Raw genomic sequence first — 13,682 nt, forward strand, 5'->3', positions numbered from 1 at the left:
TGGTGACTACTTTAAACTGAAGTGCAAGGTAGCTTCAGTGTGATGTTTATAGTGGATTTTTTAAATTGACACATTTTATCACAAAGTACAGGCATCAGCTTCAGAGGAGAAAGTATCTGAGACTCTAATATCAGCCATCAAGAAAAATTACTAAAAGCACTGGGAAAAAAAAGTCTCAAATTCTAAAATTAATTGCCCCAGCACTGAATTCTGTTCCACTTTCCCCCCATGGCCATAATTCTGCCTCTCTCATACAGAGTTTTGCATGGAAATGAAAGGAGTCTGAGATGCACAGAGACTCCAGCTGGAAAATATGCGTGATTCAACACAGTAAAATGAGAAACAGAACTATATTTAATCACAATGATAGCAACTAAAATCACATGAATAAATAAGCACACCAAAAGTATTCCTAAGCAGACCACAATTCTTTATAAAGACATCTCACACTACAAAATGCAGGAATTCAGACATAACACTAATAAGATTATTTTGTCTTCTTTGAATTACCATGAAATACGTCCTCAACCAATGTTTTTCCTGCAGGTAGGTTAACTGTCTTTGCAAAAGGCCAAGTATTCATTCCAAAGGTGGTAGTATATGCAAAAGCAGGTAAATGACCTTCAGACTCCATTTAAAGTTCAAGCTCATTTTCTTCCAGTAATTAGCAGATCCCCCAAGGCACCCTTACCAATGGACTCCATTCTGGTTTCTGCCACAAATCACACCTTTTCTCTACAAACTCAGTTTTAACTGGTCACTATTTTAACTGCAAAATCCTTTGACTGATTTATGCAGGTAATTGTAAATGTTTGTATTAATCTCAGTTTGTCTAATTAAAAAGCACATTCACTGGATAAGATTTTCATTGATGATCATTCAGTTTATAATCACCTCTAATGGCTGGAGGTTCTTACCCTAAAGGGAACAAGGCTGGCCTGGATTCTGACCTGGTTGGAAGTGATTTAAATTAAATGCTTCCTTGTTTATATCTACATACAAAATCAGAAACTCTTGTCATAGACCAGTTGTTCCATTCTCTTTCACAATATGTTGCATCATGTTCTCTGAACGCCTAACTTGACAACATTTCTCACACAGGTAACACATTTGTGCAGCTAAACAAAATATCTTGAAAGCACACACACACACACACACACACACACAAAACCAAACAAAAAAACCCAAAAGCCCACAACATTGTAATGGCCTGAATTCCAGATGGCTCATTTGCTCCATAAAGTAACATTATCTACTGAGATGATCTGTACTGTAGCTCTTTCTCCTTACCAAATATATGCATTAGGAAGTTTTTCTATGCTCTTTTGTCATCTTTGCTGTTCTCTTATTTCATGACCTCTGAGTTAATCCTTCTATTCTTCTTATTAGCAAGTTTAAGCACGCAAACTTCAAACAGACTAGCAATGGGTCACAAGGTTTAATGGGCATGTAGATAATCATCTAAATTACATTTCTGGAGCTGATGGGCCAGACAGGCTTAGAGAGTAACTTTACCAGCTTTCACTGTTAATCAGCAAGGATTGTGTGTCTCGGTATGTATCTGCCTTTGCCTGCCTCCCCGAGGGGCTGGGTCATACTGACTGATTAGCGAAGGCAGCTGCATTAGCTTTCTTCTCCCACAAAGTGTGTTATGGAGGCCCAAATGACTTGAAAGGCAAATGTGACCACAGCTCAAACACCAAGTGTTCTCTTCTCATCACTGTGGAATTGCTGGCCCTCCTCTTGCAGATTATGATACTTGGAACAACAGTTGTTGCCAGTTTTGATGATCTGTTAACACTTAGGAAGCCTCATGCTAAAGGCTCTTCTTTCACATCTATTGTAGTATCATCAAGGGGAAAATTCAACAGGCTATTTCACTTTTTTGGTGAATTTGAGAGCAGTGTATGAGGTGAACTGAAAAGAATACAGCAATTGAACTGTCAATAGTGAATGCCCTGGATTTTAGCTTTGAAACACAACCTGTAAGGGGCTAGGTAAAGAGAATAACAGTTCTCTGTAGGATACAAACAATTTTGCAGCTACAGAAACTGCAATGGATATGTATTTTGAACCCGATTTTCTCCATGAAGGTACTTACAAAGCAAAGTGCATCAAATCCGAGTCTATTTTTTTCTTTTTTTATATATTGGTGGTTGTGTTTCATATCTACCTTGATTCCAAAAGGAAAAAGTAGCTGGCTTCTTGACTGTGGCAGAAGCTTGTCCTTCAGGTGTTAGTCTCATCTTGCACAGTAATTCATTTTATTGTTCTTTAGATTGTTAAAGAAACACAAAATCAGACTAATTAAACTATGATTAGCCATGCAATAAGCTTTCGTTTTCTTACTTGGGCACAATATAGGCCAATACTGGCACTCATTAAAGCAGTAAAAACTGTTACATTTATAACTGTATACAGAAAAGAATCTGACTAACCAGCTAAGAAGTTAAACAGCCTTCTATTCTGGATCTCAGTTTAGAACATTCCACAAGAAGGAACTATTGAAAAACGACCTAAAATAATCACAAACACTGATTTCCTTATTTGCCCCTTGAACTTTGAGGAAGGAAGTTGAATTCTGATTTTCCACAAATTTTCATAGATTAAACTATTAAACATCTATGACTCTGTGACCTAGGCACAACTACTTCTGACTGATATTAGAGACATGAAATATAACAAATATTTCTATGATTTTCTAGTTCACAAAGCATGACATTTCTCAAGCTTCTAAACAAGGATGATCAAATTTTCCACTTAATCTGGGACAGGCCCAGAATGCAAGGACTTCCTCATATTGTAGTAAAACCTTCAGCTCTCAATTTTGTTTCACATATTCACTGAGACATGGGATTATCCCATTTCCCAGCTTTCATGGGGCAGCCTGAAAGTGCATGATGCCATGGCATCCCTGGCTCTTTCAAAAACAAAATTGATCAAACCTCCATGCCAGATCATGAAACCCGCAGCAGGATTTCAGTCACATTACATCCTCTTTATTAACATCATGGACAAGGAAAATTATGTGAACTTCAAGTATGCATTGTGAGCATATAGCTGGAAGAGCTGATGGCATTTACGCAGCACAGCAATAAATCACTTCGTCTCCATGGTTCTATTGCACCAAGTGGCTGACTTGCAGAACTACCTTTTTTGATTTTATTGTACCAAACCAGAATTATTAGATGATCCAAAGTACATTGAAGTCAATGGCAGTCTTCTCCCAGTTCAAAGGGCTTGAATTAAGGGTATTTTTATTTTATTATACTATTATAAACATCACAAAAGTGGGTAGAGAAGCTTTTACTAAATCCAAATGACAGTCTGCTTGGAATCTCTCATAACTGGAAGAGCTGAGGCACGATTGCACAATTGTGCACTAAGCAACATGCAAGTTTTGTAAGCCTTAAACTTAGTTCTAGAAAGTTTTACCATGCACCCTTCATGATATGTTTATAAGCATGACAGAATATCTTGCAGGTAGCTCAGGTGCCAGAAACTGTGACACTACACTAACACAGAGCTGAACTGCCCTTGTGGCCATGCAGCAGTGGCACCTTGTTTGTTCCCTGTACTTGCACCAGCTTGCTCACAGCCAGCACACTGCTGTCACATCAGCAATTTAATGAATGCCAACATTTACCAAAAAAAGGTAAGTGAGGTATCACAGAGCCCTAGTCTGTCACACAAAGCTGCTGACTTTTAACCTTTAACAACTTTTGCCCCAGTGCAAACTGCAGAGACCATTTATAAACAAACAAAACACCAAAATCTAAACCAAAAACCAAACAACAAACAGTTACATGAGCAACATGTATTTTGCAAATACTATGCCAATATGCTTGTACTGATTTGTCTGTGGCTTATATACTGGCAGTCTTGTCATGGTTGTAACACTTTGTGTGCTGTCACACAGTGTAAGGTATTTATAATTAATGAACGTTCTTTCCCTGAACCAGGTGCATTGACAGAATGCAAACACTGACACAGCTATTTACCCAAACATAAATATTTCACTGAGGTTTCAGAAACTTTGGATGACCTTTTCTTCTTCCCACCCTCTTCTAGTCTACTTTTAAACATGCCATTGCACTTTCTGGAGCTCACATAGATCTCCTTAACTCATATTTTGCAGTTCTCTTAATTATGTGGCTTATCCAAATACTTGTAAGGCTTTACACTCTAATGGGGAGTTAATTCATATATCCTGATATTGCACAGTTAGAAATGGAAGCATGGAAAAATTATGGGCTACACTCTGACTTAGAACAGTTAACGTACAAAATGCAAAGCATGAAAGCAAGAACTTGACCCACCATGGTGATTGAGATGGCTAAGCTGGGTTCCCTCTGGAATAAAGACCAACAGCTATTAAAGAGTAAGTATGAATTCTCAAGAACATCATTTGTTCCCTTCCATGGGTGTCATGCACACCCATGGGATAACAACAGTAATAATATGAAGGGGGAGAACAGCCTGAACACACCAAAAAGAATGAACACACAAAAGAATGAAATTGCTCTGTCAGATCAATGAGCTTCATCTTTTACATTTTTTTTCCTCACATAATGATATACCAGTGACTATTTATTTTTTTTATGGCACCAGAGTAGCAAAAAATCCCATTCAAGTCAGGAGTCACTTGAGTATCTAGGATGGTGGGATGTTCCTGCTAACACTGTGCTAAGCTGAACAGGGAAGGAAGGAAGGAAAAGGAAGGGATGGAGATACTAAATTTTCTATTGTTGAGGTAGGAGGTTCTACAAACAGTAACTGGTGTCAATAAATTCAGTGGTGATAAAGAGTTATATGATTCCTCATTTAAGAAGTCCTTAACTGCAACAATGCTGGCCAAAGAAAGGGAGCATATTAAAAAATGAAAGATGAAAGCTGCCTAAAAATTTCTGTCTCTTCAGTGGCTACTTATTATACCAATCTAATACTTTCTCTGAATAATGATCACAAACAAAATTAGTTTGTTGGTGTCATCTCAGTAATTAGTAGCTCAAAATTGTTGAATCACTGAGTCATTAACACAGCATTCACATGGATTGCCTCAAAGCACTGGTGGCAAGTTAGCCATCACTATGTGTGTAACACTCTGTTTCCCATGTACAATGCATCATAATAATGACAAATATAACTGCTGCAAGGAAGCGTGCTCTTTTCAGCCTCTGCCTGATACTTCCAGAAACACTTCCTGGGAGGTATCTGGTATTAATCTAGCATCACATGTTAAACATGTTAAATAGAGAAAACTAAGCACAGCTATTATAAAATCAGGAGTGTAGGCAAAATGCAGCAACCTGGAAGATTACATGCTTTTCTCAAGGACCTGGAGCCAACACAGACTTGAGTTTCAAAGTCTGAGCTCTGTAACATGGCATCTCCAAAATGCTGGAGAGCACACCGGTGGTCCTCGTAGGGCACAGCTACTGGAGATACAGAAAAAAAACTGTAAAACAAATACATTTTCATTCCATGCTTAGAAAAAGAGACACCTAAGTAGAAGAACAGTCAGACACATTCTTCTGCTGGTTCTTCCTACCTTATGCTCTAAGTGTACCCATTTTCTTTCTATGGCCTGTTTAGAGCCCAGCAGGTGTCTGACAATGAACATTGACTATCAGAACTCATAATTACCAGATAATAGTGCAGTCAGTGCATGAAGTCAGTTCTGTAGGTGAAAAAAATGAATGTTTGTTTTCTAGAGAAAATCCAGAGCGCTACATTAACTCCCCCAAAGGACACACCTATCCTCTGTTGAGTTTTCGAGACCTTTGTTTAAAGAAAGATACTGGCCATTGATCCAGGTATTAGCCTAACATCCACATCTCTGATGCTGAGATCCAAAAGAAGATCAGCACAGAAGAGTATAAATGTAAAGAAGCTCCATCAAATTCGTTAATTTTTCCTCTGACTCATCTAGAAAACAGTGCTTTAAATCATCACAAAATTCTTTGCTATAATTAAGAAAACATGGCAAGTCTTCTCTCCCCAATGGTACAGATCTTGGCAAAGCCAGACTATGCTGACTCTGTAAATTTTGTTCTGAAATATACACACAAATTAACCCGCTACTTGCAAATTAGCTCAGTGTATTTATTATTTACACATCTACCTTCTAATCTTCATAAATATACTTTTGAGAAACACCAAGTTGTGTTATTAGATTAAGGAATTTGTCCACTTTATACAGTGAATGGTGATTATTCATCCTGTGATCTTTAAATATTTCAAACACTCTTCAAAGAGTTACCAGGTTTTCCTGAGCTGGAGTTTGACCATCAATATTTAGGCAAATTATTAACAATTTCAGCAGTTTTACTCTAGTGAATTCACTGAATAACATTGCCTGGCCTATATAATGGGAGATAATTTAGCTATATATTTCTGTCTGAGCAGGTAATCCATCAGTGTAATTTGGAATTGCTCCCCTGAAATTAATTGAACAATTAATTGAATTAATTGTTGGCATACAGTTAAAGATATAAGTCCTCACCTTTCTTTTTATGGCAATCTCTCTGTTCTAGCTCTCTAAAGAGTTTTGCAACTTTCACCTAAAATGCCTCCAATTTAACAATGTATTGCTTGCTATGTATTTATTCCTCAAGGTTATGTGTATACTGCTTCGGTTTTCTTGAGGAGCAGGTTGCAAGCACAGAAGCCAAAGTAATTTAACAGATTAAAAGCAATGCAAATGCATTTCTAGTGTTTTATGTTTTCATCCACGAATAACTTCTACAATTTCTGCTTATTTAAAACCAATTTTTTTCTGCACAACTACAACTAATCACTTGCAAGAGCTTTAAACACAATATCAATGTAAATTTCTTTCATGAAGAAAGCTGCGCCTTAAGCACCACTTACCACCACTCTCCTGTGTCAGCTGCTTGTTCCTGCCCCTGCATCTATCCCTTCCCTTGGGGAGGGGAAGGGAACCTTCCCCAAGATTGGGAACCTTACCCAAGAAACTAGTTCATTTAAGAAAAAAGTTCTCCCTACACGAGTAGCTGCAGGCAGAGAAAGGGATGCTTAGGTTGGCATTGCTCCTGGAAAAAAATTGCTATAATACTATGCTCTCTCACCTGTGTTTCTGACAAATATTTAGAGCACAAGTTTGAGTATTTCAAATCTAATAGTAAGTGGGCTTTTTGCTTGTCCCAGCCACTCCCTCCTTGTATTCTGGACTACACAATAGCTAAAATCTCTAATTTAGCAGTTATGCCAATATAAATTTTGAATTTTAATCTCTTTTAATAAAATAGCCTTCTTTAAATAAAAACATCTCCTTTTGATGAAAGCATCTACTTTCTTTATATCTGTTCTTCCATAGTGAGGAAGCTGTAAACGTCAGGAAAAAAAAAAGAAAGAAACAAAAAAGACTCAAACTACTTTATTATAAGTTTGAGGTGTTTTTTGTTGTTCTCTGAAAAAATCAAAACCTCTGAAAATATTCTCACCAGGTCTAGATCTGAGAAAGCTCAAAAAATGCAACACCTGATTGCTCCTATAATGGGTGTTATTTTATTCTCTTCAAAAGGAAGTAAGCTGAATTTGCAAATAAGACACAGTCTGGTTGCTGATATAATTAGGCTGTGTATTCAGTGCCAGAGATGCAATTTCTCAAACCCAGAACTGCCAAGAAGTTGTAGCTACAAGCACTGCAAAACCTAATTCTGCACATGGCATCTGCAGTTACCTAAGGACATAAAAGAGGGTTGGTTTGTAACGAGGATCACACTAAGCTTTTTTTATTGTTGTTGTTGTTATTGTTATACATTATTATTATACATTATTATTTTACATTATTTAATATTTGGAAGTTTCTTTGAAATCTTTTCATAAAAGCAGTTAATTTATGTTTCTATAACTGACAGGTTTTACTTCCACTATCCAGTATGAGAGGCATTATATCACCCAGTTCAAAATGAAGTAAAAATACTTTATTTTCCTTGGGAAATTTATAATTTGAGATTAAAAAAATATATGTATTCTTATATCATACATAACACAACAAATTAAATTAGCTTGATTTTTTTAAAGCTTCTTCTTTTCTAAGGGGTTTTCATATCTTTATCCCTCAAAGATTAAAGTTAAATATAGTTATCATATTAGGCCTAGGTCTTAATTGCTTTTTCATCAATGGAAGTTTAGTAGACAGAAAGAGAAATCACAGTGACAGAATGTTAGAGGTTGGAAGGGACCTTGAAAGATCATCTAGTGCAACTCCCCTGCCACAGCAGGGTCACCTATACCTGATCACACAGGAACACTCATTATCAGTTCTGTTGGCTTCTAATGCTATCTGGACACTAAAAAATGAGTATGATAAAAAGGCTTATAAAAATGAAGACATAATGGTACTTAAGAATAAGCTATTCTACAAAAATGAGGAAAATTTTTAAAGCTGTTCTTCTGTAAGTCTTCTCTCAGACATGAGAAAGTGATAGGGCAGACAGAGCATCATCCCACTCAGTGCACTGATTCTGGAAAGTATTTTTTCACATTTTGTGCAAACATACAAAAAGAATGATACACGTTATGATACACATTATGATACGCATTACTCACAATGCAAATGGAAAATAAAACAAACTCCAAACCAAACAAACAAAACCCCACCAACTGTATTACTAAAATACAAAACCAACCCAAATAAAACCAAAAAAACAAAAGCATGTGACAGCAGGGCACTCTAGGTACCAAAGTTCACAGTGTCAAACAAGGTTCCCTAAGCACATCAGCAGCTACTTTCCATGATTACAACTAGGTAAAGATTAACAAAGAAAGAGGTAGCATCCATTCAACTGAGGCATAGATAGATCTAAATCTGTTTGCATTTTAAAGATAATGGGCAGTGCAAGAATGGATACAATATTTTGTCCTTTATGACAGTGTGTACATAGTCTGGGATCTTTCACTTGAGAGTAATGCTGATATCACTGTCTTAACAGCTCACTGTTTTTTGCTCCTGGCTTGGAATTCTGCCTGTCTTGGTATCACAGCTTCACAGGTGGTAATGAAATGGCACCACTTCTCTCAAGGACACTTAATTTTAATACTGTCACCAACTGCACAAAATTAAGTTAAAATGCAAACTGATAATCTCTCCATTTGCAGCCCAAGCAATACTGTCAGAATGAAGAGCAGACAATGAAAGGCAACCAAAACTGCTGAAGGTGCTATGGTGACGCCACAGTTAATTACTTACTAATTTAGTTTAGTGAGGATATTATAGCTGCTATCAAAAGGTAGAAAGGACAGTATTTTTTTTCCTTTTAGGGGCTGCAAGGCTTGAAATTACACACTTTTTAACTCAATAGCCTTTAAATTAATGCAGGATTATTCGACTGCATGGGAATTGTTAGAATACTGGAAACAACATCCTACACTTTTTTACACTGTAACCTTCCTTGTAGTATCATCTTGCAGTGAAACCTGAATATCTTAGTGGGATTAAACATAAAAGAAACTCAGGAAAAAGAGGCAGCTGGATTAGAATCTTAACTGCAGCATTCTGTGAGAAAGACCACACCACTGTCAGTGACCTTTTTCTCCCCATGTGTGATCCCAGTTGTGCCTAGTCAAGTGTCCAAAGGAGACTCCAGCAGTTCATGCTGTATTTATCCTTTTGCTCCTAAAACAGGTGTCTTCTTACTAAGAGAACAAGCATTCATGCCATTCATCAGAGTGCACTAAGCCACCCTGCAAGAGCACATAATGTTCTCTGGTATGAAAAGCAGAAGGTAATGACTCCATTTAAGACCTGAGTTTTGTATTGATAGCAAATAGGGAAAAGACATGCAGGTTTTTCAGTGTCTTAGAATGCCATTTCTATCTCTAGTCCCAGCCTTTATTTGTTTGTTTGTTGTTTTTTTTTAATGCAGTCTTTGATAAGTTTTACTTGAACATAGTAAAAAAACAAGAAATGTTAGTTTAGAATTTCATACTTTAGAATCTCATACTGTATCTTCATAGCCCTCACTAGATACCACAAGAATGCTTTTCATCTCACTTTTACTCTAAAATCCTGAAGTCCTCCCTAGGTCTGAACAATTATATTAATTAGAGAGCAATTATTCACGGATGAGCAGAAAACTGAGGTCAATTAAAAGAAACTTCTAAAAACACTTTTCATTTTTATCATTCTAGATCTCTTTGCCTTCATAGTGCTTCAAAGACTCATAGTCAATCTCATAAATGCTATCATAAAACATTAACAACAAGGTAAACTCTAGTGTGGGAGGATGTGTATGAGGTTGAATTCCTGGTTTTACACCCAGATACATGCTCCAGATTGGGCAACGAGAGAAGTTTTCCTCACATCTTTCCAACCAGTGCATTCTCTGACTAATATAACTCAAATTCAACCCATTGCTGCTCTCCTTTTCATGCTAATTCAAAGCAATTTCATACTAAGGTTGCAGGCAAATTGTTGTGCCCCTGAACTGAAATCTTACATATTATATGTGTTTTTCCATATTTGCTTTACTGCAGCAAGTATTAGACTACTGCTCAGCCAGTACAAAGAGCAAGAAGATATTTCTTGACCTTTTGAGCTTGTAAGAATAATGTAAGAGACTAGAAAATGAATAGGTAAAGGGCCAGACAGCACCATAATCAGGTAATCAGATCAGTAGACAGTAGGCTGTGACTACTATATACCTTTTCTCTGACAGTTCTGATTTGCAGATTGAGGTAATCATTGTCAACATACAATTTGCTACCAACATTTATAATCACTCTCGCTCCTGTTTTAATCCCCAGTGATTGTTTCTCCTCAAGAAAAATAATTACCTCTTGATCTTTCCCATCACATAAAATGTTCTGCCTTCTCCCACTCTGCTCTCTCAACCTCTTCTGCAGTATGAAACCACGGAAAGGAAAAAGGTTTTACAACAAGGATTTGTATTAATATATAAAGATGTTAATAAAGATGATAAATAGAGATAGAATTAGGAATTTGACATGAACATGGATGAGAGTTTCAACATTATGGTTTGAAAGGTCCTGGTTGCAGAATTAGCTGTGTTATTCTTCCTGGGTGTTCTGATATTTAGAATGATCCCACTGACAAAAGCATTGCCCTTGATTATGATTTACCATGTCACTTCCCTCTTTGAATCGACTGGCTTATCTTTGTCCACTATATCAACTACCAACATTTAGTCCTCATACTCTGGAATCCAAACAGCTCTGCTCAAGCCTGTGTCCTAGGTTTTCTATTTAATAATTATCTTTATCACCATAGTTTCACTAACAGAAAACTTCGCTGTTCTTTTCTTTCATTATCTTTCTTTCAATTTTGTTCTAATTCAGCCTGAGCTCCCCTTCCCCAGCTCCTTTTCCACTGTATCAGACTTCTACTCTGTTTTTTTCACTCAAGAGGCCCACTGCTTCCTAAGGATTGTGATTTGTTAGGAGTAATTTATTTGTATTCCCAAACTTATATTTGGATAAACATGATGTAAGCAACAGTCACTCTCTCCTTCAGAATCATCAGTAGGTTTGTTCCATTGTGTTTGTTGATCTTCTAGAATAAACATCTTTCATTCATAAATTATACAGTAGCATTTGTCTCGAACACTGATAAATACACTATCATCACAAATATCTTTCCTGGCAAAAGGATTTTTATGGCTCCAATGTCATAGATAAATAGTTATGAAAACTGCAGTCTGTCCACAGCATGGTATGGAGGGACAGTTTTCTCATGAACAGGCAATAGCTCTCTGATGGATAAGGTTTTTCTGACCAAAGTAAGGATTAATTAACCTGAAACTCTCAAATTTATGGTAAATGTAACAGGTACTTATGGTTGACTTGTTGTATCCCAAACATTGTGTAAATGCTGTATTTCATGCACCCACAGCATTTAGAACCCAGGTTCTAATCTCACCAAAACTGACTCTATACCAGCTTTGGCCTTTGTGTCCTAATTTTTGCCATTGCATAAACAGAAACCAGTTAAATCCACTATTGATTTGTATAGCAAAAGAATCGGTAGACAATACCTGCACAAATCCACACATCATATAGTCATCAAACAGAGGCAGACTAGGACGGTCCTCTCGATAAATTGTGATTTTGTAGCTGCTCACAACCTGAGGACTGGGCTGTGAACCATCTGTAACAAGAATGATGACTTTGTTCAGTCCAAGGCCAAGGGGGTAGTTAGCAATGCTGGAAGGCAAAAGAGGAAAAAAGAAAAGGGTAAAAGATAATAAAGAAATAAATATTTGTACTGCTTTATTTATGGCAGCTAAACTTTACTTATTCCTTGAAGCTTCTATCTCTAACATATTTTTTTCTTTTACAATATACATACGATTTTAAAACACAATAACAACAAAAAACAAACCCAACAAAACTATGTAAAATAAGATTTGTTTTACAATTTTCAATTCCTTCACAAAAATTAAATACTGTCACTGAAATGCAGTGAAAACGGTTTCAGTGGCAGTGGCAGCAATTCTAACGAGAAATCAGTGAATGAAACTACTGGGGACAATGTTTCCTGGCATTATCAAGGCCATGGTGAAGTCATCAAGGAGATGAACAAGATCAGAAGTGTCAGCTAGCTATTGAAATTGTCCAATAGCCAGATGTGATGAAGTTACAGTCAGTGACAGACAAGAGCAAAGCTGGACAGGAAATAAGAAATGCTGAAAGATACAGAACCTGCACATCCAGGGCTTTGACTTTTCAGTGTAAAGAACATATTGCTATTCTGTTTTCCTTTCATAAGGAAGAAATCTCAAGAGTTTTTCACATGTATCCATGCCGATCGCCAAGGTGGTTAACATTAAAACACTAAAAAGTTGGATGGAAGAATTTTAGAAAGCTTCTTTCTAAATGATTTCACAGAAAGGGTTGTTGGGCTCTGGAATGGGCTGCCCAGTGAGGTGGTTGAATCACCAATCCTGGACATGTGGTGCTTGGGGATAGGGTGAAGGGACAGACTTGGTGGAGTGGGCAAAATGGCTGGACTTGATGATCTCAGAAGTCCTTTCCAGCCTGGATGATTCTATGAAGACTAATTTCTTACTGAAAATACAGAAAACATATTATACATTAGATCAGTTAAAACTGTATAGACTGATTATAACCAGACATTTTAGGTCAAAAAACCTGTCAAAAGATGGTGTGCTGCATAGGTGCTTCATGCTGTGAAGCAAAACTAGCTCTGTAGTGGCTAAGATGTCCCTGCTCTGCTTTTTATCCACTCAGTAATGGCTAGTACGTAAATAAGCCAGTACTCTGGTTCTGAGGTAACTGACCAAGATGAAGAAATACCTTTTGTCCTTCCCAACATCCAAAATCATGTCATGCCCTAAATGCCTATTGGGATTGTTCCTGCAACATGCTGCTGTCTGTGAGATTGCTGACTGGGAAAGCGAAAACTGTGCCAGGGATCATAGTAGCAATTAAATATCATGGATGATCATCAGTCATTGTTCAAACCTGATGTTTAGTGATGACTTTGCTCTCTCTCCCCTATCCTCCAGGTTTATACTTCTCTAAGAGATCAGATAAGCCAGAACTCTTGCTGATTACAAGATGACCCACTTAGTGGATGAGGGAAGGACTGTGGATGTTGTTTATCTGGACTTTAACAAAGCCTTTGACACTGCTTGTCATAGCATTCTCCTGGAAAAACTGGTTGCTCATGGCTG

At 37.1% G+C, this 13,682-nt stretch overlaps 1 protein-coding gene across 1 annotated transcript in view; it reads right to left on the minus strand.

The window, feature by feature from the left end:
- Positions 1–13,682, minus strand: part of CPED1 (cadherin like and PC-esterase domain containing 1) — a 142,388-nt gene that overhangs the window by 53,480 nt on the left and 75,226 nt on the right. The window contains exon 16 of the mRNA XM_054399458.1: positions 12,021–12,189. Coding sequence (XP_054255433.1) covers positions 12,021–12,189 — 169 coding nt within the window. The remainder of the gene's footprint in view (positions 1–12,020; positions 12,190–13,682) is intronic.

This window comes from Indicator indicator, chromosome 3 (assembly GCF_027791375.1).
Source record: "Indicator indicator isolate 239-I01 chromosome 3, UM_Iind_1.1, whole genome shotgun sequence".
Taxonomy (NCBI): Eukaryota; Metazoa; Chordata; class Aves; order Piciformes; family Indicatoridae; genus Indicator; species Indicator indicator.